Consider the following 27,577-nt stretch of genomic DNA (forward strand, 5'->3'; position numbering starts at 1 on the left):
AATTTGTTCTTAGCTGTGGTTGATCGAAACACTCACAATCATCTTGAGAGAAGAGCTGAGAGCAGAGAAGGACACCTCTTGAGGCCATCCGCAGGGATTTCCCTGCTCTCCATTTTTTTTCGCAAGCTAGCAAATTACACCTGAAAGCTATCAGGTATCATGGCAGCCTCTAGCGGTTGAAAGACTAGGAATTCCTTGGAATAAAAAATAAGCTTTTCGTTTCGTTATTTTGACCTCGTCATCCCGTTTGAAGGGTGCTGGAGCCTGTCCTTTACTCAGGTTTTTGAGTCAAATAAGGTTTAAATGTTTTCGTCCCTTAATATATCCGAGCCTTTGCGGGTTCTTTCCTTTTGGGGAAGGGGTTCACCTTTACCTTCCACTTGTTGAGAGACATAGATCTCTGTCCAACTTAGTTGTTCTGCAGTCAGATGCTCCTCCAGATTTTATATACCGTATTTTCACAACCATAAGGCGCACTGTATTAAAAGGCACATTCTCAGTTATGGGTGCTATTTCTGCATTTAAAACATACATAAGGTGCACCGTATTATTAGGCGCATGCTGAAACATACAGTAAAAAATGACAACGGAAGTAAAACAGTGAGTTTCGACACATTTATTGAACAAAATATTCATTCTTCCGCCACAAAACCATCAAGGTTTTCATCTTCTGTATCTGAATTAAACAGCGGCACTATTTCAATGTCCAACATCCTGAATTCCTCTTCTTAATCATCTGAATCGGACTCACCGACCGGTTCCAGCTCAGCATGGATTTTGTGAAAGCTCTTACAATACATGAAGACGGTATCAAAGCCCCATGCGTCTACAATCCACCCGCATATGGTGGCATAACTTGCCCGCCGCTGCCTCATAGTCTTTGTGTTCGCCTTCCATCATCCAGCGCTCTGTCCGTTTCCGTGGCAGCCAAGAACCACGGTGAACAACGACTTCTCATGCCCCATTGTGCGTATCGCCACCGTGCCGGTCCCTTTTTCTCCACTTTGTGGGTGAAAGGGATGTTAAAAGTCAGACGGATCTCATCCATGTTGGTGATGTGGCTGGGCGCGGTTATCTTGTCGCGGCAGTAGGTGCGGAAGATGGCCACCCTCTCCTGGTAATCCGCGGGCAGCCGCTGCACAACAGTTGTCCTTGCGCGTATGGAGAGATGCCTCCTCCTCATAAAGTGAAAACACTAAGATTGCTCAATTGCCACTTTCAGCCGCATATTCGATGGCCTGCAGTTTAAAGTAAGCCTCATTCATACACGTCTCGCTTGACTGGCGCCATTTTAGGGGATCCCTGCACGTAGGTGTGCCGCTAATCAATTGGCGGAGCGTTTACCGTAGTGCACCCACCATAGGCGCACAGCAGATTTTGGAACTCAGTCCACACAAAAGGCGCACCATATTATAAGGCGCACTGTCGATTTTTGAGAAAATCTCAGTGTTTTCGGTGCGCCTTATTGTCGTGAAAATATGGTATATGCAAAGTGAAATCTCTCTTTGCAAAGGCAACAGCCTGGCAATCAAATGAGGGTGCACTGACGAAGCAATGTTAGCAATCACTAGACTTTTTCACAAAGCATTCTGGACTGGAATGATAGCAATGGGTGAAGCCAGGTCAGTGGGCAAGAGCAGATCGGGAGGTGGCGACTGGTTATTAAGCTGGGCCGTCCGAGCATGAAAAGGTGTTGATATTTAGTTGAAGCTGCTTGCTTGAACATAAAGATGTATTAGTAGACAGTGACTCACAGCCCAGCAGCACCCAAGAGAAAGCCAGTCTGGGTGGGACTAAAATATCTCTAAAACCATGAAACCTGTGGGGGCGCTATTCTACCTTAACAAGCTGATCAACCTCGTCGACGTCTCTGGCTCTTCTCCTCTGGAACAATGCTTTCCACCCCAACAATCCCATCAGCGCTTGCTGGCATTTTGAAGTTGCTGCCGTTGTCTCTCCTCAGCACCATTCAGTAACTGGAGGAGGGAAAGATCCATCTGCAGATGTAACAAGCTTTGGATTTGGCAGCAAATGTTGCTCTGGAGTTCAGAAATGACAATTGTGGTCAGATGTTGACTTTCGAATTCTTAAAAATCTTTTTAAGATTTTATCCGCCCCCATTGTCAACTCTGATCCCTTCTCCATTTTGCCTCTTTTCTGTATTCAAGTCTTTTCTGCTGTCCAAGTCCACTTTGCTTTTTTAACCGGCGCTGGTGCATGTGTGTGGAGGTGAGCGCTGTCTCCGACCTGCGCCAATCAGAGCGGAGTATACAGTCAGTGCAGAACTAAAGCAATTTATTTATCTACCAGAGTGGCTTGACCCCCTTTTACAGAAAGCAGATTGCCTCTTTGAGGGCAAATCCAAGGTCCTGTTTTGTGCACCTATAGATGTGCCATTTCCTCCCCATCAATGCAGTGTCAAGGTGTTAGGTACACAATGTTTGCAGGTTTGTCTCGCAAATACAGATTTTGACAAAGTGCTTGCAAGAGCCAGTGCCAGAGCCTGAGTGAACCAGAGTGATTCATTATGGTTCTCTCATCTTCCTTCTGCATCCACAAGATTAGTAAAGGTCAGGTTGGGGTCCAGAGAGCACATGATTCACTGGCCTCTGGCCAGCTTCTTTGGGAGTTGTGGGTTTTGTGTTTGAAATGTCCATTCTCAACGGGCTTGGGAAGAAAAGGACATTTGCTATGTCAATTATAGAGGTGAACGCTGTGACTGGACCAAAAAGTTCATGCGGCTTTTCCTTATGCTGCTTGCTGATGACTAGTTTACCCACAAGCTTTTCTTACTTCTTTTCTTCTTTCTTCTTAGCTTTTCTCCTACATGAAGTAAAACAAATTAAAATCCAGGACAAACATTGTAAAGGTTAATTAACTCAAATAAATGATCTAATTTTGTGTTTGTTTTATGGTTTTTGGGGTGATTAAGTGTTTCTCAGCTGTGGGAGGAATGTAAGACACCACTACCTGCTCGTATTCCATCCCTTTTTCAGGATTTGATCCCTGACAACCTCCATTGAGGGAGGACAACTCAGAACCATGGTCTGTAATCAGAGATCCGTTCACTAAGGCTGATTCCCGAATACAAGACCAGCACCAGCAACATTCAGAGGAAGACAAATTCATTGAAGGGTTTCCCAGTTATTGTTGGTTTGGGCTGTTGTTATGGGTTGGTTATTATTGTTGTATAGCTGTACTACTGGGTGCTGTGGCGGCATCACCTTTGGTAGCTCAGTCAGCCAGATAAAGGATGCATGGAGATGCCATAAATACAGGTCATGCCAATCAGGGTGTGCAGCATAATTAAATCCACACAATGCCTGTTAATTAGGATAGGAAAATGTCCTCACTACTGTCTGATAGATTTAGAATCTAAATCTAATCTTTAATGTACTATATATATCAATGATAATAATTTTGTTCTAGCGTTGAAGAATGAGCGAGCTCATAAATTGCATGGAGGTGTGGATAATGGTGTGAGGAGGAGACTTTGAAATGGAACAGGATGAATCTGAATCAGTGAGGTGTGATGATGTAACTCGCTATGATGGCTGCAGCCTCCTACTGCACAGCTTCAGCCGAGTTCACCACCATCACACCGTCTCACCTTACTCTTCCAGGCCCTCTCTGGATTATACCTTGAGCAGACCTCACATTACCACCACGATTTATTTTTTCATTATTCACATGTGAGCGCTGCCTCCACCTGGAGGAGAGAATATGTTCTTGTACAGGAAGATAAATACGTCACCGAGTCCCTGAGTACTCGAGGCCTTGATGTCACAGTAGCAAACCATGTGGGATGTGACTCAAATGCTGCCTGTGTGAGTATCACCAGCACTGGCAGCTGAGCCCAGGCCAGCTCAGTGACGCTGCAATAATCACTAAACTGTTCACAGCAGTTGGCAGCATGCAGACTGGAAAATAAAAAAAGCAACCCTCCAGATACACCAAACTGAAAGAAAATACTTATGATAAGATAACCAGAGTTGTGGCCGAGCAGCCATTTTTCTTGGACTGTAAGAGAAGCGTCACTGCAGAAAATGTTGGCAGACTTTACTAGCATAAAACCGCAGCTTGTACCAAAATGTTTAAATGTGCCTCCAGAAAGCAACACGAGAAGGTTTCTTGGTGTCAGTGATAATCTTGTAGATTACTTTGATCTCCTTAGATCTCAAATAGCGAGCGCAAGCGTGAGCAGTCTGAGGATCGCAGCTGCTGTCACAGGGCGTCTTGCAGGTGATCTACTATGACTCTACTATGACTACTATCTACTTTGATTTTTAACAGGTGCAAAGTGGTGCGCGCCTCCTTATTTAACGAGGAGGTGCTACTGGCCGTCACCATGGAGACGATACGCCTCCACTGTGTTGGCTTCTGACCGGCCAGATATGGTGGCACGTGCACGGAGCTTCTTTCTCTGCCGTCTGGCATCGCTGCCTCCTTCTCGCCACAATGGCCGCCGCATTTGTGCCCAACGCAGCACAGGTGCTAAATATAGAGCAGAAGCAGCCCGAGCACATCCAGCTTAAATAAATCACATTCCAGCTGCTAATGCAAACATTGCAGAAACTCCTCCCACAAACCTTCTGATCACCTGCAGATGTTGGGCATATTCATGAAGGCGAACGTGCTCAATGGTCTCATTGCATCTGTTGACAGACGCAGTCCTTGGTGGGTCCAGTTCGTAGATGTGTTGTTACACGCGTGCAAACCTTCAGAAGATGAGGCCCTGTGTTTGCACAGAAGATAAGGGGCTGAGTCCAGTTCTCCTGGGCCTCAGTGTCTCCTAAAACTATAATCAAGTGTATGCAGCACTGTTGGTTAGACTGGGACTCTGGGTGAAGATTTCTGGCAGCTCTGAAAATGCTACTATGTTTTAGGATTCACTTTGAAACCCAGTCAGTTCTGAGGATCTGTCCCACTAATGGTCCTGGACTTTCTGTGGCATACTTATCAGTGTGGGCCCTGAGGTCCTCAATCAAATGTCATCTTCAGTGAAGAGAGTCCCAGATTTAACCTGAAGAGGATCAATTCTTTGTAGTGCTCTGGAATGAACTTCATGGGGAAATCTAGTTGTCTGATTTACTATCTGCTTGTGTTTCAGATTGGTTTTATTGCTTTTTTTTATAAGTTATGTCTGTTGACTTTACTATTAATTTGCATGAATAAAGTGGTGACTTATTACATTTATAAAAGGGTACTTGAGATGTGTTACTTCTGTCAGACAGCAGATGTACCAACATGGCCAAAGAGAGACAATAAGATGTTATGATGTACATGCTGGAAATGTTAAAAGGTGCAGCGCAGCAGTGGGGTCCCTGCTTTGCTCTGGCCTTTTAGCTGCTGATTAGATCAATGGCATGAATCTGATGGTACTCCTTTGGCCTTCTGCAGGGATGCAGTCTTCTAGTTTGCCAACTATTGGTTGTCTCTGACATTAAACAGTGTTTGTTCCAATTAGCAACATGATTTATTGCAGCCCATCTAATCAATGAGTCTCACTGGATTTCAGCTGTGATGATGAAAAGACAAGATTAAGGGGTTAGGGTATTTCTCACACTCATCTATGATATAGGAAACAGGAGGATGATGGGAGATCAGTAAACAGGAAGTGACTCCTCACATCTCAGGGAGGGATGGAGCAGGAACCACCTACATGTCCCAAAACTTGATCTGTGCTGACTTTATGAACAGATCGTTGACATTAGAACTCATTCACACTGCCCTTGATTTTGACCCCTCGGTGAGCAGTCTTGATGACACTGATGAATGGATGAATTTAGTCCAGGCTCCGCTGTTGTGCTTCAGTATTTACTGTACTTTCCCAACAGCTGTGCTGAATTGTGGGCGCCTTGTTTTGTGTACCACTTTGCCAGGTTGATTATTTCACAACAGCAGATGTTATTTCTGTTCAAATGCTCTTCTTGCCTTTGTATTTATACCCCCTCAGCCTGGTGCTTCTCATTATTCTGTTCTCCCAACACTCTCATTCCCAACCTCTTCCCACAGCTTCCTGGGTTTATAACATATAATTTACACTATTGTGTCATATTAATTAAGCATCTGACTGCCCAACTGAATATATCCACGTTATTGTGAACTTGTGGTTGTTAATGGGAATAATTCAAAAACCTTGAATTACTGAACCCGCCCTCCACCTATCTGGACATCACATTTATGGTTGTCTGAAGCGTAATAATTCAGTGTAAGTGGAACCTGTATCGCACATCCTTGGACACTTGGACACTGCCATCTAGAAACAAGGGAAACCCAAATTCAAGATGGCTCAAAAAATCTCAAGTGATCTCATTCTTGATTCTTCTTTAATTACTAAAGAAAAATAATCAGCTCAGTAGCACGACATTTCTCAAGGTTTTGCAATTTTTTTTTTTAACAATTTAACATGAAACTATCATGTTATGCCGTGATAATATGAGATGTACAAACACACACAGAAAACTTGAAAATATATATATATATATATATATATATATTTTACAAAATTGAAGAAGCTGAAACATAACACATAAGGTGCAGATTTTAATCACTAATTCAGCATTTATAATTGATGACCAGGTACCAGGAGTATAGCAACAGATTTAAGCCAACACAACCATTAATCAACAGCGTGGTGAGGAGCTGAACTCTGCCAGAACTCCCTATCAGGTCAACACTTGCAGGCTGGTTTAGCACAAACCTGCCAGCTAATAAAATGCTCTGATCTCTCTGCAAACAGGAAGTGCATCTCCAGCTCTGTAGTACATTAGCATGAGAGTGCTAATATTACTGTAACAGCTTAAACATCCGACAGTACTCTTGACTGTTTTCCAACTGATGTGGAGGTTGAGGTGAAGCAGAACTTCTGCTCACGTGTGCTTGGGTCGGACTGTCATCAATGATCTACACGCTTTGGTGTGGCACACCACTCTGAAATTTGACTCAAGCTCAGGCTCTGCCTGACAGGTGGGAAATTATGAAGACCATCTTGGACCTTTCAGTGGGGAAGGCATAGGGCACCTTTATAGAACAGTCTATAAGGGTGTAAATTGCTCCAACACTCCAGAGCAAGGATGGGCAGCTCCGGTCCACAAGGGCTGATTGAGGCCAGGTTTTCCATCCTACAGGTATACAACACTTCTGCCTGGTAGGACAGAAATCCCTACGTGAATCCAGCCATCGAGCACGCGAGTTGCCCATCTCTGCTCCAGAGAAATGCTGCAGAGGGGCTAACTTAATGCCGGCCCCAGCGTGAGGCACGGCCTGGGCAGGAGTAGCAGCTGCTGCCATCAGGGGTCCCGGAGTGATAGGAGGATCCATTTGATGGACCATTTCACCAGTCATGGTGGTCTGGAACTCCTCCTGACAGGACATACGAGCTTCGTGAGCACAAAGAGCTGGTCAGTTTCTCAGTTTTTCCTGAATCTACTCAGGCCAGACTGTACTGTGTTTCTAAAAATGCCTTCATAAAACCAATTTTCCTCATGATTTAACACCTGAACATTGCTCAACACTTTGTCTTCCACATCTGTGATTATTATTGACATAATTATATGCTTTCCCACTATATGTTAACCTTTGGATCAGAAATACCCCAGTGGTAAAGAAGTGGACTTTGTCCAAAAAAGTCCCCAAAGTCTGTCAGACACACAGGTGCATCACACCGCTGACAGTCTGTCAACCACAGTGTTGCCCTGGGAGTCAGCCAATGGGTCAAGTTAGGGAGGCATGCAGGAATCAAAGTGAACGGCCCACTGGTCCAGATGGCTGCAGAAAAGACCTCCAGTCTGGCTCAGCAGCAGCAGCCAGCACATTATCAAACAGGCCATAAGGCCCCGTTCCAGCTCTGGCTGCCAGCTCCTCCTGCTCCAGGAAATTGGTCACATCGGCATGACGATGCTACTCAGATCGCTGATACAACCGGTGTCAATGTCAGACCATCATAATAAAATAATAATTATTATTGTTAACATTATCAGCATCTGTATCATCTAACTGGCTAGCATTATTGGACTGCAGAGATGATTAGAAGCATTGGTGTCTACATTAATTAAGTTATTAGAGAGTCTCTAGCAACGAGATGTTTTAGCTTTCATTTCAGAGCTCTTTTAGGTTCAGTAACCTCTCACATGTGTGATTTGAAACGTTGGTAGCAGCAACTTGGTGCTAACTGGCAACCTGGATCAGTGAAGGGGGAGCTATAGAAGGAAGGGCTACACACCAAAACAGTAAATGTAAACATTATTCAGGGGCTGACACAATTTAGATCTTCTGACTGGACTCCTGATGTGATATAAGTATTTGAATTTAATATGATCGCTTGACGTCTGTTGACATATCGGGGCAATTACAGGATTACTTTCAATTTCTGATATACTGCTGATTTTTATATAACTCAAGATTCCACTACATTTGGCTACAATATCAGAATGTCCTTCATGTAACAGTGACAGGTTTTAACCTTTCAACTTAAGGGGGAAAAAGGCACACCAAGAACCCAATCAAATGCAAATATGATTTGATCTTGGCGGATGTTTCGAGGTCGGATCTTTCCTCGAAGCAAGTTTTTTTGTTCTATGTTCTGCTGAGGTTATGTGACTATATGCTGGTTCTGCTGGATCTCAGTGCTGATCACAGCATCCTGTTACATAGACTGGAACATGTGATTGGGATTAAAGGGACAGTACAAGACTGGTTTAGATCATATTTATCTGATAGATACCAATCTTTCAATCTTCAATCTTTATTTATATAGCGTCTTAAACAATCAAAATTGTTTCAAGGCGCTTTCCAGAATCCCAGGGCCTAACCCCAGACAAGCAACAGTGGCAAGGAAAAACTCCCCTTTAACAGGAAGAAACCTTGAGCAGGACCAGGCTCATGTAGGGGGACCCTCCTGCTGATGGCCGGCTGGGTAAAGACAGAGGAGAGGGGGGAGGACAGGTAGATGATAGAATGGAGAGGAGAGGAGAGGCACAGAGCACAGAAACACACTAAAATACACTATTTATGCAAGCCGCCGGCCGAGTGGGTCAGCAGGGCCGGAGGTCATCATGCAGCTCTGAAAGCGGCGATACCTGTAAATGATGTAAATGAATACAGAAGGGGGGGAATACACAAGAATCAGCATAACTAGTCTACTTGATGAGGAGAGGAGAGGAGAGGAGAGAGAGGAGAGGAGAGGAGGAGAGGAGAGGAGAGGAGAGGAGAGGAAACCATGACCCAGGAAAAACTCCCCTTTAACAGGAAGAAACCTTGAGCAGGACCAGGCTCATGTAGGCTGCTGATGGCCGGCTGGGTAAAGACAGAGGAGAGAGAGGAGAGGAGAAGGAGAGGAGAAGGAGAGGAGAGGAGAGGGAGACGGAGAGGAGAGGAGAGGAGAGGAGGAGAGGAGAGGAAACCATGACCCAGGAAAAACTCCCCTTTAACAGGAAGAAACCTTGAGCAGGACCAGGCTCATGTAGGCTGCTGATGGCCGGCTGGGTAAAGACAGAGGAGAAGAGAAGGAGAGGAGAAGGAGAGGAGAGGGAGACGGAGAGGAGAGGAGAGGAGAGGAGAGGAGAGGAGAGGAGAGGAGAGGAGAGGAGAGGAGAGAGAGGAGAGGAGAGGAGAGGAGAGGCAAAGAGCACAGAAACACACACAAAAATACATGGGTCAGCGGGGCCGGAGGTCATCATGCAGCTCCGAAGGCGGCGATACCTGTAAATAAATAGAGAGGGGAGGGGGGGGGAGAAGCAGAAAAACTACACAGGAATCATCATAACTAGTCTGCTTGATGAGGAGGGGGAAAGGAGAGGAAAGAAGAGGAGAGGAAACCATGACCCAGTGGGGTGACAGAGGCCTGTCAGGTGATCATATTTCCAAACCTCGGCAGCCTTGGCCTATAGCAGCACAGCTAAGATGTTAACCTAATGATTAGACGACCCCCTAAGTATGATAATTTGTCTATCTATGATAGTAACTGGAACTACAGAATTAACAACAATAAGCTTTTTCAAAGAGGTAGGTTACCAGTTTGCTCATGTCCATGGCGTTCCCTCCTTATACAGTAGGGTAAGCCGCGGAGGTCCTCAAGGTTCTGTACTTGGACCAATCCTCTTCACCTTGTACATGCTTCCCGTAGGGAAAATTAGAGAAGGAGAGGAGACAGAGAAGTTAGTGAAGCTCCAGACCTGTCTTAAAGACATAAAGTGCTGGATGTCTTCAAATTTCCTCCTCCTTAACCCAGGAAAAACTGAGGTCATGGTGTTTGGTCCTGAACCTCTCAGGGATAGATTAGATCATATGATCACTCTAGATGGTATCTCATTAACATCTAGTCTCTCTGTGAGGAATCTAGGAGTAACTTTTGATCAAAATCTCTCCTTCAACTCACACATTAAATTAGTCTCTAGAAGTGCCTTTTTTCACCTGAGGAACATCACAAAGATTAGGAAGCTACTGACGCGGCATGATGCTGAAAAGTTAATTCATGCTTTTGTTACTTCCAGGCTGGACTATTGTAATTCTTTATTATCAGGGTGTCCAAAAAACTTTTTCAGAAGCCTCCAGTTGATCCAAAATGCTACAGCCAGAGTCCTGACAGGTATTAACAAAAGAGATCACATTACTCCTGTAATGGCGTCGCTTCATTGGCTGCCCGTTAAAACCCTTCTTTTGACCTACAAGATCCTCAGAGGCCTAGCTCCATCCTACCTGGAGGAGCTAGTGACACCTTACCACCCCAACAGACCGCTCCGCTGTCAGAATGCTGGTCTACTTGTGGTTCCCAGAGTTTCTAGGAGTAGAATGGGGGGCCAAGCATTTAGCTACCAGGCCCCCCTGCTATGGAACCAGCTCCCTGTCCAGGTACGGGAGGCTGACTCCAAGGCTGCCGAGGTCCGGAACATGATCACCTGACAGGCCTCTGTCACCCCACTGGGTCATGGTTTCCTCTCCTCTCCTCTCTCTCCTCTCCTCTCCTCTCCTCTCCTCTCTCCTCTCCTCTCCTCCTCCTCTCCTCTCCTCTCCTCTCCTCTCCTCGCCTGGTCCTTCTCAAGGTTTCTTCCTGTTAAAGGGGAGTTTTTCCTTGCCACTGTTGCTTGTCTGGGGTTAGGCCCTGGGATTCTGGAAAGCGACTTGAAACAATTTTGATTGTATAAGATGCTGTATAAATAAAGATTGATTGATTGATTGATCATCACCTTTACTGACTGTTTATTGAGAGGTGGTATCTGAGAGCAGAGACCATGAACAAGTCAAATCCAGCCGATGAGTCAATAATGAGTCTCGAACCTGTCACACTCACTTGTCTGCTTTATTGCAGTGTTCGACAGCCTCCGCAGGGAGCCGGGGTGAGCTGTGCTAAAGCACTGAGGTGGCCTCAGAGGCCCTGCTAGCTCACTCTGCTCCATCCACATATGTGAGAGGAAACTGGTCACTTCCAAATGAGCTGAACGGAAGCTGTGACATGCAGCCTTCTCTTTATATCAACAATCACTTGTTTTTTCCTCGGGACTAAAAATACTTGCTGCCTTGTTTCTTGTTTGCTGTCAGAATTTGTTTCTCCATATCTGTTGACCTAATTCACTGACATGGCTAATGTTGCTAAAATCTGCTTCATTTCCTTCAAAGACAACAATTGAACAACATTATAGCTTTTAGAAAATGTAGCATGTGTGTGAGTGTATCTTAGTAATTACGTGCAGCCTGTATTGTAAATGTTTCACACACACATTCAAAGCTTCACTCAGTGTCAATGTTTTGAGAGACTTTCATCCATGAACAATAGCAGTTAATTAAAAGACCATTTTTATTTGATTTCCAAGCAATAGATAATAAGTCACCAGTGCTTCGGTGACATATACGCAGAACATGTATTGCTGATTTTATTTCCTTTTTTCCCTGTTAACAGTTTTGTTGTCAATGCCTGAGAGAAAATATATAAAGAAATCATGTTTCATTCATCCAGCTGACTTTGTCTTTTTACAACTTTTTCATCTGTTTTGTTAAACACATACATGCTACACACACACACACACACACACATATATACATGTGCAGTTTTAATGCTCAGACCCTTAATCAGTTCCAAACTCTCTCTCTCTCCCTCTCTCTGTCACTCTCTCCCATCCCTCTCTTTCTCCGCCCCCCCTCTCTGCACCCCTCTCTCTCCGTCTCTCTCTTTCTCTCCCTCCTCTCTCCATCCCTCTCTCTCCCTCTGTCTCTCTCTCTATTTTTCTTTTTAGTGGCTGTGATACTTTGTACCTTCTCACTCAAAGGCATCATCAATCGGACTGTTTGTCTTGGCTCAGTGTCACCAGCTCCGGACCATCTGCTCACCTAGTCTGTACCAGAGCTCGGCCAGGTAGACACCCCCCCCCCCCCCCCCCCACACACACACACACACACACACACACATAGGGGAAACACACAAGCACACCCAGCCTGAATGTGCATGTGTGTTCGTGGACGTACAGACGTTCCAGTAGCTCTGTCTCTGTGTGTGCACATTGGGGTTGTCCAGCTAATGGATATGGCAAGCATTGCTATGTGTATTTACACCTAGAAACATGAGGAGTCTTGCTGTAGCTCATTAGAAAATCCTATGACAAACAGACAGCACCAGTGGCAGAAAGATATTTTATGGTTTTATTCTCGCCTCAATTATTCATCCTTCTTTAATTAGGGCCGATGCAACTGAAAATGAATGTTTTTTTTTCTATTTTTAAGGTATACAATGTTTTTTTCCCCCTTGGCAGCAGCCTAAGTATTCTATATATGTATACACTAAGTGCTTAATGGTGAAACATGGATGACACCATTGGCAGGAACATTTCCTGAAACATAGAAAACAGACAGAAGCAAAGCCAAGAAGGAAACATGCATCTAGTCAGGTGGCATGTTCTGACACCAGGACAATGACCAGGTAACATTGCCAGTCTCAAGGGAACAGAACCACACAAGTGAGTCTAAATATAGGACATCATTCCAGTGAAGTGGTGAGGTGGTCTATATCAGTGCATCACGTCCCGCTCCAACATTTACAAAGCAAAAGTTCTAGCAAATCCTTCAACACCTTCGCGACTCAATGCCACCAAGCGGACATCAGTACCTCCAAAAGTCCCCAAAAAGCATCTTCCAGATTTGAGTGCACTTATGTGACCTCTGTGGACCCATGAGAAGATCACTGAGCTCTCAACTGTTGGGCATCTGAAACCCAACCAGAACTTTCAAACCATTTGAACGCGCTCCTCATTTTTCAGGGTGGGAAACATGACCCTGGCTCAACGTTCTGATGTGTGTTGCTTTCATTCAATTCGAAATGGGATTATGTTTCTCCAAAAGACAAAGAGAAAGAAGTTGAAAGAAATTCTACAATTTACTTTGTTCTATTCTCACTTTAAATGTGTGGTTTGAAAATGGTGGACATGGACTTCCAACCGTCATTGTTTCTGCTAACTAAAGTGGTGCATTTTGATGTGTCACAGTCCAAAGAATTGGATTTTGTTGTAATGTCAGTGGCATGATTGTGATTCACCACTATTCACATAAAAGTTCTCCACTGATGGGTGATGAATTGAAATAAAGAAGGAAATATGGCTGCTTGCTTAATAGGACCTCTATTTATTGACGAGAATCCTGAAAGAAAGCACACACACATAGAGCACACACTTCTTGGGGGGGGGGGGGGGGGGGGGGGGTGAGAAGGCACTACCATTGTTGTAAAGGTTGCACAGATATGCTGCAGGCATGGGGGGGGGGGGTCTCTCTCTGTGTGTATTTTTTAATAATGACAGAAGTGTAATGTCTTTTGAGCCACTTGATCTATACTTAGAGACCACACTCCAAAACTATCTAACACTCCACAACTACAGTTGTTTTACACTCCACAGTTGTTTCCCACTGGTGGACTGGTTTGGCTAGGCCTTATCCTGGAAATATTGAAGTTAGGATGGGCAATTGTGGTCCTGAGGAGCTTGATACTCACCGCAAGGAGGGTTGAGCATCTTAGAGGTGGGGGGAGGGCTTTGTTGATAAATGTTGACATTTAGAGAAGACAGACAGGATAAGTGACAGGCTTGACCACCCCAATATCTTCCCTGTAGTGAAGGATACATAGAGCCAGGGATACACCACAATGAGTGAGTACCTATAGGAATAAATGTTAACCATCAAAGTTAGAACAAAGGCTGTAGGTGCAGTTGAAGCTGCTGAGCCATGTTCTCATCTATTAACCTCTTCAGGTCTATAATCAGTGAGGACAGACATGTCCATGGGGGCCCAAGGAAAATGAAAAGCTGAGCTGTGGTCAAGAAGCAGGTAGGATTGGCGGTGACCAGTAGGCCTCTGGTTCCCGATGATCCTGGACTTTTTTAGTGGGCACTGAGTGAGGACATGTCCTGAACCTCTACAACACTCTGTCTGATGGTCAAACACCAAAATGGCTAACATTGCAGGCAACCAAGCAAGCAATGAACAGACAAAAAGGCCAACATGAACTACAGCCTGGTCTTACATAAGAAGCAAACATGAAGTAATGTGAGAAGGTTGCAATACAGGGATACAAAGACAATGCAGAGCTATAAACATGCAGGGAACAAGGCACAGGTGAAACAAGCAAGCAATGAACTAAGGCGGGAAAAAAGAAAAAAAAGAAGGCAAGTGGGCAAGAAAAGACCTCCAAAGTAGAGAGGCCTACAAGAAACATGCAATTAAGTTTCTGACAGTTTTGATTTATGCTGACCTCTACAGGCTGGGAAGAGCCCACGTTAGCTGCAGTTTAAGAGTCATCTCCCATCATGATTTAATCCTTATCAAACTCGCACAAATCCTCACACTCGGCCATTTTTTGCTTTTAACATCAAATTTGAGGAAAACTGTTAATTCCACAACGAACATACAGTATATCGTGTTAGCTTCTGCAGCAGCTGTAGAGGTGCTGTTTCAACATTATCAGATGTAACCCTCAGTCCATGGACTGTCAGGGTTTGTTGTTGTCTCAAATCTAATCTGATCTGAATCTAACTCCAATTGTTACTGGCCTATGTTGAATCGGCCTCCTGATGGATGGATGGATGGATGGATGGACTGATACTGGGGCACTCTCTGCTGAGAAAAGACAGCCAGCCAGCCAGCCTGCCTGACTGACTGACTGACTGACTGACTGACTGACTGACTGACTGACTGACTGGATGGATGGACACAAAACGATACCCTGCATACATTTAGAAGAACGATGAAATGCAGCATTTTGAAAGCAGCTTTTATTGAAATGACATCTGCTGCATTTCAAGATCATTAGGGATCAAATGAAAATATTGGTTTTGCTGAAAAGAAAATGTTAAATTGTGACAGAACAACTTGTCAAGGTTAGCAAAGGCTGCTGTGTTGTCCTGATTTGTTCCCATTTTCTTCCACATCAGCCAGGATCGCTCACTTTCAGTGACATAAAATATAATTTCCTTAAATGTTTCAAACAGACATTTTCAACTTGAAAGGATATTGTCATGACCAAATATGCTAAGAGATCTTTGGCTCAGTAATACAAGCCTGTCTGTCTGTCTTCTTTGACCACTGAACTCCAGAGTGGATCGGAACCCCAAGCCACCAGCAAACTGATTGGCTTGATGTGTAATTAATGGTTTGACACGGGCTAATGACGCTAATGATGCTAAGTGCACTAGCATATGGGTGCCCCGTGGGGATCCACACTCAGCGCACTAATTTAGATAAATGATGCCCCAGGTTATGCAGGCCTATTTGCATTTCATTTGGTGGAGGCCACCAGAGAACTGGGAATTAAACAAGGGAAAAGATGGGAGACATCAAACTGAGGAGGTGAGAGGGAAACATGGACGTACGTATTTGTGGTGGAGTCCCTGATGGCCATGTATGATGATGGTGTGTCTGATAAAAGCGGAGGCAGCTGTGGGGCTGATGGCTGTGTGCCTCAGCATGCAAATGGTCCATTTCTGTGTTGTTGTAAGATATATCACCAGCAAGACATGTGTTGAAATAGGGACTAGGGAATGGATGTGACTTGATTCAAATAATATAGTTACATCTTGACAGTCACCTCATAGGTTGTTGCCGCCTGTGTTGGGCAGCGCCAGTCCCAGTCATGCCAGTTACCCAGGTCTGGACTGCGGTTTAGGGGAGACCCACGGTAGGGCCAGCCCCGACATCCCCAGAACAAATGCCCAAACGCTTCTCAGAATTACAACTTCTTTATATGTGACATGTTAGTGAGCCACAACAGCTATGATAACTCAGTTGTCTGTGTAGATTCTCAAATTATCCAGGTCATGCCCATCATGCCAATGGGGGCTATATTTTCAAGCTCGGGCCTCAGCGAGTTCAGAATTGAAGAAGCCTTCTGGATAGAAGGCGAAATGTCTTCAATGTCTTCCTTTTAACTTACAGAACTTTTCTTGATAGACTATTGACTTCAGCAGTTGCTGGAATTGCTTCAGCACAGCCCTAAAACAATTGTTGTAAGGCTGTTTATTAAGGACTTTGATCATTAAGGACTTGATCTGTGTTTCTGATCATATATAGCTTTACGAACAATAGGAGGAGCAGAGCAGCACTGCCGTGGATGGAAGCCTTGGCTCTCATCTGCCTTTGACAGTTTCAGGAAATGTTCAACACTGTTTGGCTTCCTGAAACCCAAATGTCCTGCCATTTAAAACATCTCAGCAGGCCTCAGCACTATTGCTCATCCCTTTATGACCGCTCGTCTGCTGAAACCTGAATCCAGCACTGTAATGAACGTTCTTGAAAATGATCTCAAACCCTTTAGAATGACAATGAATTCAGTCCTCAAAAAGCCTCCTGTCACCAAAGCTTTGGCAGGGCACCTCTGATGTACTATAAGGGAATTGGAATTCTATATGATGCATTTTACCTGTTTTCCACCTTTAGCTGAAAGTGGCTTCATTCCACTACAGGCCCTTTGGCCTTGATCGATCAGCCTCTGCAGGAAGGAGCCCTGACCTTCAGCCATAATGGACTATAAAACCTGTTTGTTTGTGTGTAATCAGGTTTTAATGAACTGACTCAAAGTCGGAGAAGTGGGAATATAGCGGGAACAACTCGGAAGGCTGGAAGCAAGGCAGAAAAGAAGTGTTGAGGAAGAAATACAAACAAAACGGCAGATAAGAACGTGTGGCTCTTATTGTTTTCCGTGTCTAACATCCTCAGACATGGCCTGTGGTATTCAGAAGATTTAATGTTTTGGAGGGAGAAGCATCCATAAAGTCTCGACTTTCCTTCTCCACCCCAGGGAAAGCCATCTTTAATTCATGAACACTATAAAAATAAAGGTTTTTCTCTGATGGCCCTGCAGCCTGTAACAACTACATGGCAGCAGGCAGATGTTGATGCCATGGTTATGGATGGGTCCTGGCTAGTGAGATGTGGCGTGTGTGTTATGTGCAAATGAAGAGAGCCTACGGTGGTCTCGGCTATTAGATGGATTCCAATAAGCTGTGAGTTAAATTCTGCTGCTCTGCAGGCAGCTGATAGGCTCACGAGTGACTCTAAGGAGCACACTGCCAGACCTCCACAAAAACAGAGAGCACTCCTGTGTCCCACTTTCCTCAAGTCTGATTAGCACCGAGAGTTGAATAAATGACCAACCACTTTGATCTTCTTTGTTCCATCCCACATGGTTTCCTCCTTTCCGAGGAATTACTGATGTGTACTTTGGTTTTTTAAATTATGTTAACAAAAACTATATTTTCTCTACCCACTGAAGACAACAAAAAAAAAACAAAATGGGTGGTGCATGTACGCTTTAAATTAGAATTTCAAAGAGTGTTTTCCTCTTCCTGTAAATATATTTTTTTCATTGATGTGAGTTCATGTTTATTTGTTTTAGTCCAGTTCCACCAGTCTGTGATTCTCTGGGTAGTTTCAGTCAGTTTAGTTCCACTTTATTGACAGTGTTTGTTACAGTCCAGACTGTGTTCCGAGTCTAAACAGAAACCCACCTCCTGACCCCAGACAAGCCAAGGGGGCAGAAAACAGGAAGCATTCTGGAGCAGGCTCAGGCTCATAATGGAGGGAAACTCCTGTTGAATGGCAGATGGGCGAAGGAAGCTTAGAAGGAGAGACATTTCTCTGTTTAATTTTTCCTCACAGTTTTATGGATGCATGTGTTTGTTATCAGGTGATGATGCCATAGACTGAAACGACTGCAGACCATCTCAAATCTCAATTTATTTGTGTGGGTGGTCTATCCAGCTCCATCAACAGCCGGAGATCAATAACGTAGAAGCTTGTATATAATTTAGAATAAAGAATCTGTTCACTTCCCATGTCTTAAGATGCAGCTTTCCTTTTTCAACCAAATCAATCAATAGACATAACTCACAGGCACCACCTAGTCAGCTTTTTGGATGAAACTCACCATCAGTGGAAACCCTTCACAATCTGGGGTCAGAACTGGACATATTTTGGTATAAATTGTATTTTTTATCTAATTCTACTCTGCTGTAGCCCAGTTGGTTTTTGATTTTGCATTAAAAATTACATAGGACGGACCATATTTAGATTAATATGTTAGGTTCCACTACAGGCCTGGTCCTGCTCCAGGTTTCTTACCATTAAAGAGGAGTTTGCCACTGCTGCTTGTTGGGGATCAGGCCCTGGGATTCTGGAAAGGGCCTAGAGACAATCTTGATTGTAACAGATGCTGATAAATAATGATTGAGTGAATGAGTTGAGAATGAGAATGAGTTTTTGGCCTGCCACCTAAACATGCATGGCATGTCGTGCTCTTAGCATTGACAAAAGAGATCACATTACTCCTGTACTGGCGTCTCTTCATTGGCTGCCCGTTAAATTTAGAATAATTTTTAAAACCCTTCTTTTGACCTACAAGGTCATCAGAGGCCTAGCTCCATCCTAGTAGTGACACCTTACCAGCCCAATGGACCGCTCCGCTCTCAGAATGCTGGTCTACTTGTGGTCCCCAGAGTTTCTAGGGGTAGAATGGGGAGCCGAGCATTTAGCTACCAGGCCCCCCTGTTATGGAACCAGCTCCCTGTCCAGGTACGGGAGGCTGACTCCATCGCTACTTTTAAGATTAGGCTTAAAACATACCTCTTTGAAAAAGCTTATTGTTACTAATTCTGTAGTTCCAGTTATTATCATAGACAGACAAATTATCATACTTAGGGGGTCGTCTAATCATTAGGTCAACATCTTAGCTATGCTGCTATAGGCCAAGGCTGCCGGGGTCCAGAAACATGATCACCTGACAGGCCTCTGTCACCCCACTGGATCATGGTTTCCTCTTCCCTCCTCTCCTCTCCTCATCAAGTAGACTAGTAATGCTATTTCCTGTGTAGTCTTTCTGCTTTCCCCCCCCTTCTGTATCCATTTGCAGGTATCGCCACCTTCAGAGCTGTATACTGACCTCCGACCCTGCTGACCCACTCAACCAGCACCTTATTCAATTAAATTTAATTCTATGCGCTATGCTCTATGCTCTCCTCTCCTCTCCTCTCCTCTCCTCTCCTCTCCTCCTCTCCTCTCCTCTCCTCTCCTACCTATTCTATCCTCTACCTGTCCTCCCCCTACTCCTCTCTCTCTACCCAGCCGGCCATCAGCAGGAGGGCCCCCCCTACATGAGCCTGGTCCTGCTCAAGGTTTCTTCCTGTTAAAAGGGAGTTTTTCCTTGCCACTGTTGCTTGTCTGCTATTAGGCCCTGGGATTCTGGAAAGCGCCTTGAAACAATTCTGATTGTAAAAGACGCTATATAAATAAAGATTGATTAGCAGCATTAGAGCAATATTTAGTTTTTCCTCTCATGCACAATGCGCCCCTACACAGATTGGGCCCTGGGCACTTGTCCACATAGCCCATACCAAAAACCACTACGGTCACCTGGGTAGTAAAATGATCTTGATGGTGGGTGCTCTCCTACTTTGGAGAAGATTGTCTTACTTTCAAAAATGCTGAATTGTTAAATATAAAGTGTAGGCCTGGTAATTGTAGAAAAATGTAATCTGGAGGCTGCATATGAGCAGCGAGCAGCATCTCACGTAAATCAAGGGTATAAATGCAAAAAGACTTGATAGCTTTATGCAAGTCTGACCGCCTCAGCAGCGTACAATGCTCACCCCAACATCATTAATGACAAGATGTGACAGTCACAGATACATAAGATGACTTGAATGATGATTAAGGATAACATTGTTCCTTGAACAGGCGTTTTCCAGATATGCACCTTTTGATATAAGAAGTGGTGTGAAGGGAAATCCTGTTCCAGCATACCAATGTTGTTCCTTACGTCTGCCACCTGATTAAGGAGGGATGAGAAGGTCAGAGAGAGCAGCTGTTGCATCACTCCATTCATCCTTTTTCCTTCGCTGACTGGTGTAAATTTTTCAACCGACTTTAATCAATCATCTAATGGAGACCATGAAGAGTCATTGGCTGAACTCCAGAATTGCTGCTGCTTTATTAGTGGTGCTGCTCCATTTCCTTTCTTCAAATCTTGTTGACTTGAAATTTGTATGCAGTTATGATACAACATTTTTCACACCAAAATAATAATTTAAAAAAAGCGTGGATATGCATATATCAGCCTCACCAGTCATTATTCAGTTCTTACATGTTTCATCTTGAGGCTCGCTAAGTAGGGGGCGTTAGTCAGCTTTGTCTTCATCTTCCAGTCAACGTAAGTTATCTAAACTGCTCCTGTTGGTGTTAGCCACTAGCTACCCACAGACTGCTAATGTTCGACTTTCCATGTCTGCCTGGGGACTTTCCATGACAGGAGGGCATTGAGGGAACCCGGTGCTTATATTCATTGTAGCCAGCTCTGGAGCTCAGCCCATGAGAGTTTAATTTCTGGAGACAAACATGGCTCTGCAGGTCCACAGATACAATTTTGCAGCAGTGAGCGCAACACAGACTCCACATGAACTACTTGGAGCTGTCATTTTGGCATAACCAAAATGTTTCCCAGTTTGAGCTTCTCTCCCACTCCATTTACTTCGGAGGAGCAGGACAGGTTGCATTCTTTGTACCCTGTGCATATATTATGTACCTACATAGACCATAGCCAAGGTGCGCACTTATTTGACCAGACAGGGCCAAGATGCTGTTTCAACAGAGGCTTTCACCTTGGCTCGTGGAGGCCACCCCTCTAGCACATTGTAGCAAAGGTCTTCTGGCACATTAAACCAGTAGCATGATTACTTTAATGGTCTTTGTTACAGGATCTATGAGTGATATTTATGTTGCGCCACTTGGTCATCACTGTACCCGTTGTTCCATTTGAACAGGACAGCACATTTTTTGGCTTACACTGTCCTCTCTGTTGGGTCTACAATTCGCTAGAGTGTCAGTGTTTGGACCCTGGTTTGGTAACACATCCCATACAACATTTTGTACTGAGCTAATCAACACAAAGGGACGTAAATTATATGGCTATATGGAGTCTAGCTCGGTGAAGAGCATATGTGCAGGCAGCCTCATATACATCACCACAGCACATCTACTTTAAAGGCGGGAATACAGGTATCTTCAGCAACAGTTATGCAGGGATGTGGCATTCTTTACATTATGTGTTGTACCGCATTCTTCTCCAGGGAACAGAAGTTATAGCTGTAATATTTCATTTTAAAGGAATAGTTTGTATATTAAGAAAAGGAAATCTAGAAATGGTTCCGTGGTGGCTCTGTAACCTTTTCTCAAACTTATGTGAATGGTGAGAAGATGTGTTTTGTTTTCAGATTCAGTTTGTCAGGCTGGTTCCAGTGATTTCTTCATTCAGCAGGACTGTAGTTAGGCCTTTTGTAAAATAGTTTTATCAATAGTGAATGTGGCCATTCTAGGCACCAAGATCAGATACAAAATCATAAAAAGATGAAACTGTGCTGTAAAAAAACTCAGAATTTATGTCTGAAGCATGCTGCAGGCAGAGAAGCCAGCTTTGCTCCACCACCTTTTGCCGTGATTTATTAACCAGAGTACCAGATCATTTGTTGTGGCCGACAGGGTCCAACAAGATGAGCTCCATCAAGAACATATTTGAACCTTAGCAGCACTCGTTTAATGTGGGGAAACTGTCAATTTGGATATTTGGATCATTAATTTCATGTAACAACGCTAAAGTCTTTTTGTTATCTTCCTCCCCAAAAAATGAGATTTGAACCATGAATGTTTGAGTGATGGCTGTCACTGTCACCAAGCCATGTGTATGTGTTTGTAAGAGATCAGAACCTATATGAACTTCTGTTCTACAGGATCCTTCATCTGGGCAGAAGTATTGGAGACTGAATCCAGGAAATTCCAGAATCTCACCTCGATTCTGATTCATGTTGCCATGCAGTTGGTTGGTTGATCAGTCAGTCAGTCAGTCAGTCAGTCAGTCAGTCAGTCGGTCGGTCAACCAGTCATCCTGGGTCCTTTCACAGTACATGCCAAAGTGTCCTTGAGCAAGATCCTGACAGTGAAGATCAGCCCCCTCTGCTTCAGCTTGACTGCGCGTGATGTCTTATTCCTACATCCTTACTGGGAATTCTGCCTGAATGTGAGTGTATGGGGAGAGATCCACTTAGAGGGGTATGTTCCAGCTCCAGTAGACTGTTTTCTTTGATTTGACTTCTCTTTTCTCAGCCAGCTGTGTCATTTAGCAGCTTTTTCAGTGAAGAATGAGCAGGAAATGTGGCTCCAATGTTGTGGTTGTATGCTTTTCCCCAACGGTTTTCTGGGCAGATCATTTAGATAACAAAGCTTAAAGTGAACGGTATGTAATGTGAGCATGTGCATGTGTGGAACATGATGACACACAAAGACATTAGCCAAGAGGTTTAACATTTCATATTCCTAAAGACAGACAAACAGACAAGTACAATCCTTACTTTGAGTCACAGATGCAGGTGAGTTACAGACTTCACAACACTGAAAATGAAATAAGATAACACAGGATTTGTGATCGTTTCTAAAACACAAGATGTTGCTTTGCATATTCAGGTGACGCCATGGCATACCGGAAGGTTAGTGATGCTCAGGGGGCCCCAATGGAAGTCCTCCACTGTGCCAAGGGTCTGGAGCTGGACTGGGAGATGGACAAGGAGGAATTACCAGAAGCAGGACCCAGCATGGATTGTTCACAGATGCAACACGTGGACTTCCAGAGATCAGGTAGCAGTTCAAAATGGCACAGCAATCCAGCAGTGACTGAGTAACACAGCGTGACTGTGCTGCATCTGTGCTTGGATCATTTTGAAGAGTCAGTCTGAGAGAGAACGATCAGAGAGTAAGATATATCAAAGATGTATTTCAGTTAACTTTGGGATCAAGTATAAACACATAATGTAAAAACATGCTGAAAATCTCAAGAAAATAAACTTTAATTTTGAAAAGAATAAGGAACAAACTGTCACAGCCCCTTTTCCCCAGTTCCCTCCTGTCCCAGTACTTTCCACTGCCCTGCTCACACCACACCCTCTGATCACCACACCTGCTCTCAGTCACTGATCACACACCTGCTCTCAGTCACTGATCACACACCTGCCCTCACTCATCAATCAGCTCACCTACCAGTGTATATATTCTCCAGCCTCACACTCACTCAGTGCCAGATTGTTCTTCTGCTTTCATGCGTGACTGTCCAGCATTGTTTCCCTGCCGGATTACCCGTTACCGACCCTGCCTGTCTTTGTTCTGCCTGCCTTGCCTGTTCCCCGGACAACCTACCTGCTTTCTGCCCCTGACTACGACTTCTGCCTCAGCGTCTCTGGTTCCTGTCTGCTCACCTGGTTTAGACTTCTCCGCCCGGCTCGGACTTCGCTGCTGGTCGTCCCACTCCCCGAGCCTGCAACCCATAGACTTTGTGCGGGCCCAGAGCCTGAAGAACGGACTATTTCCTGTGTTTCCTGGTCTGCCTGAGTTCCTGTTTGCCCGTGTGTTAATAAAAGTCATTACTACGGTCCAGCTTTCCAGAGTGCTGCATTTGGGTCCTAACTGCACCCGTCACAGTACAATCTGGCCAAGACATGGACCCAGCACACTCGTCTCCACCTCAGTCTCGTTTGGACCAAGTGGAGGGAAGGCTCCAACAATTCGAGGCCCAGCTAGCCTCCAATGCTGCGGAGGCTCGGCAGACAGCATCGGCCCTGGAGCAGGCATTAAGGTCAGTAGCCACCCAGGTCCAACAGCTGGTGGTCTCAGTGTCACAACCGGCCGCTCCGGTTCCTGCTCCAGCTCCTCCTCCTCCGGTTCCTGCTCCCCCACCAGGCACTGCTCCAGAGCCCCGGGTGGGAACCCCAGAGCGTTATTCTGGGGACCCAGAGGGCTGCAATCCGTTCCTCACGAACTGTTCAATCCTGTTTGCTCTGCAGCCCTACACCTTCGCCTCGGAGGCGGCGAAGGTCGCCTTTACCATCAATCACCTGACTGGCAGAGCACGCCTGTGGGGAACGGCAGAGTGGGAGAGGGGCACACCGGCCTGTTCCTCTTTCCAGGCCTTCTCTGCGGAGCTTCGTAAGGTTTTTGGGCCTGTTTCTCTGGGTCCGGATGCCACCGGGAGACTCATGAGCGTGAAGCAGGGAAGTCGGCCCATTGCTGACTACGCTATCGACTTCCGTACCCGGGCCCGGCTTAGTGACTGGAACCCAGCAGCCCAGTGCTACGCCTTCCTCAATGGGCTAGCGCCATATATAAAGGATGTGTTGGTTCCCTTTGATCTTCCGCCCTCCCTTGATGGACTCATCAACCTGACTTCAAGGCTGGACAGGCGCGTCCAGGCAAGGAGAAGAGAGCTACGCCAGGGAGAGGCGGAGCACCGGTCGTCTGCCCGCCTGCGAGGATCTCCAGCCGCCTCCAACCTTCTCACAGGGCCCGCATCTGGGGGGGCCGAACCCATGCAGGTGGGACGCACCAGCCTGACTCCTGCGGAGCGAGAGCGACGACGACAGGGGAACCTCTGTCTCTACTGCGGACAGGCTGGGCACTTTGTCTCTCATTGCCCAGTAAAAGGGGAGGGCTCAGCAGTAGACGGGGGCGGACTGCTTAGCCGGACTCAAGACTCTGCCCCCTGCCCACGGCCATTGTTTCACGTCCGGCTTCTGTTGGCGGGGGGCCCTCACACCCTCGCCACCTTCATTGACTCCGGGGCTGATGTCAGCCTGATCGATGAGGAGCTCGCCGTCCAGCTGGGTATCGACCGTCCGTCGTCACAACCCCCACATTGACTGGGCGACGGGTTCCATTCTGGGGTGGAGTTCCTCCTGTCACCAGGTCTGCCTTAATCTAGCTGCCGCGCCTCTATTATCAGTCGAATCCATTCCGGCCCCCGACCTGTCTGCGGTACCCTCCGAGTACCATGACTTCCGGGAGGTGTTCAGCAAGGCTAAGGCTACCTCCCTGCCCCCTCATCGACCCCACAACCCAGACACCATTCTTCCTGCTCCCTGCCTTGTGGCTTCTCTCACCTGGGAGGTGGAGGAGCGTGTAAAGGCTGCCCTGGAGAACCAACCTGGTCCCAGCTCCTGCCCTCCTGACCGCCTGTTTGTCCCGGACGGTCTGAGGTCTGACGTCCTACAATGGGCCCACGGCTCCCGGCTCACTTGGCACCCAGGGATTCAGTGCACTAAAGAGGTCCTGCAGCGGCGGTTCTGGTGGCCCACTTTAGAGGAGGACACCAGAGAGTTTGTCAACGCCTGCCCGATCTGCAGTCTGCACAAGTCCTCCCGCCAGGCCCCTGCCGGTTACCTGCAACCTCTGCCTGTGCCACATCGACCCTGGTCCCATATTTCGCTGGACTTTGTTACCGGTCTGCCACTGTCGGGCGGATTCACTACTATCCTGACTGTGGTAGACCGGTTCAGCAAGATGGCCCACTTTGTGCCTCTACCCAAGCTTCCGTCGGCCAAGGAGACTGCTGAACTTGTTCTACAGCACATATTTTGGCTCCACGGCCTTCCGTCGGACGTAGTTTCTGATCGGGGTCCCCAGTTCACGTCCGTATTCTGGCGGGAGTTCTGCAGCCTCATCGGGGCCACCGTAAGCCTGTCCTCTGGGTTCCATCCTCAATCCAACGGCCAATCGGAGAGGGTGAATCAGGAGATGGAGACGGCGCTTCGCTGCATGGCGTCCAGACACCCCTCCACTTGGTCCAAGCAGCTACTGTGGGTGGAATATGCCCACAACACCCTAACCAGCTCCGCCACTGGACTTTCTCCCTTCCAGTGCGCCTATGGCTTCCAGCCGCCGCTGTTCCCAGCCCTGGAGAGGGAGGCTTCCTGTCCATCCGTCGAGGCTTTTATCCGCCATTGCCGCCAGACCTGGACCCAGGCCAGGGCTGCTCTCCTACGAGCAGCTGACCGTTACTCGACGGCAGCCAACCGCTGTCGCTCCCGGGCTCCCACTTACCTGGTGGGGCAGAAGGTATGGCTCTCGACCCGAGACCTTCCCTTGAGGGTGGAGTCCAAGAAGCTGGCTCCTAAGTTCATCGGGCCGTTTATTATCAAGAAGGTCATCAACCCTGCGGCTGTCAGGCTCAAGCTGCCCCGTGCCATGCGGATCCACCCAACCTTCCATGTCTCCAGGATCAAGCCGGTTCGAGAGAGTCTGTTGATGCCTGCTTCTCAGCCGCCACCACCTCCATGGATTATTGATGGGGGTCCTGCCTTCACAGTTCGCCGCCTGCTGCGCTCCCGCCACCGTGGAAGGGGTCTTCAGTATCTCGTAGACTGGGAGGGATACGGCCCAGAGGAGAGGTCATGGGTACCGGCCCGTCACATCCTGGATGCGCAGCTCATCTGCGAGTTCCATCACTGTCACCCTGACCAGCCCTCCAAGATCCCCAATGCTGGTGGCGGTGCCAATTTAGAGACTCTGTCCTCCCTGTCATCCGAGGCTTCCAGCGACGAGGACGAAGAGGAAGCTGAGACGGAGGCCTCTGAAGAATTTTAGAATGTTTTAGAATGTCTCCACTGCAGGATATCAGCTGGAACAAAGAGTCCGAAATGAAGAGACGGCTGTGGGGCCCATTACCCTCCTCTCCACTTGCCAGGAGGCAGCTCCCATGATGCAGGGAGGTTGTTACGGTTCGTGGTGGTTTAGGACCCGAACGCAGGCAAGACGCAGTGATGAACGGTCCAAAAAATGGTTTTATTAAACAAACACAAAAGGGCAGTCCTCCTGGACTGCCAGGCAGCTACAATTCTTTCCCCGGAATGCACACAACGAGCTCCAGCATGGAGTCACAAAAATCTCAAAAACCAACAAAGTTACCAGATACACCTAGACACACGAAATCCTCTGACACTGGTAGGCCGGAGTCTTAGCCTTAAATAGGCGGCTGATCGCTGATGTCCTGCAGGTGCGCCAACAGGTGGCCGGAGCATGGCTCCACCACGCCCCCTGCAGGACAAACAAACTGGGAATCCTGGATCACAACAGAGGTGACAGAATGGGGCCTTTGGTTCAGAGTGAGAGGGATCGGGCAAAAACAAGGGGGACTGGCTTGGTGTTGTGAGAGCCAGGGCAGTACGTGAGGAAGAACCTGAAGTGACTCAGAAAGAATGTCCACCGTGCCTGTCTGGACTTCAGTCTCTTAGCCTTTCTC

At 46.3% G+C, this 27,577-nt stretch overlaps 1 protein-coding gene across 4 annotated transcripts in view; it reads left to right on the forward strand.

Moving 5' to 3' along the window:
- Positions 1-27,577, forward strand: part of LOC130528251 (inactive N-acetylated-alpha-linked acidic dipeptidase-like protein 2) — a 350,820-nt gene that overhangs the window by 157,905 nt on the left and 165,338 nt on the right. For 2 of the 4 annotated variants that reach the window (XM_057037405.1, XM_057037404.1), the window contains exons 3-4: positions 12,231-12,349; positions 22,978-23,148. In XM_057037405.1, coding sequence (XP_056893385.1) covers positions 22,986-23,148 — 163 coding nt within the window. In that variant the 5' untranslated portion in view covers positions 12,231-12,349; positions 22,978-22,985. The remainder of the gene's footprint in view (positions 1-12,230; positions 12,350-22,977; positions 23,149-27,577) is intronic. The other 2 variants (XM_057037407.1, XM_057037406.1) reach the window with 1 other exon arrangement.

The sequence above is a fragment of the Takifugu flavidus genome, chromosome 7 (assembly GCF_003711565.1).
Source record: "Takifugu flavidus isolate HTHZ2018 chromosome 7, ASM371156v2, whole genome shotgun sequence".
NCBI lineage: Eukaryota > Metazoa > Chordata > Actinopteri > Tetraodontiformes > Tetraodontidae > Takifugu > Takifugu flavidus.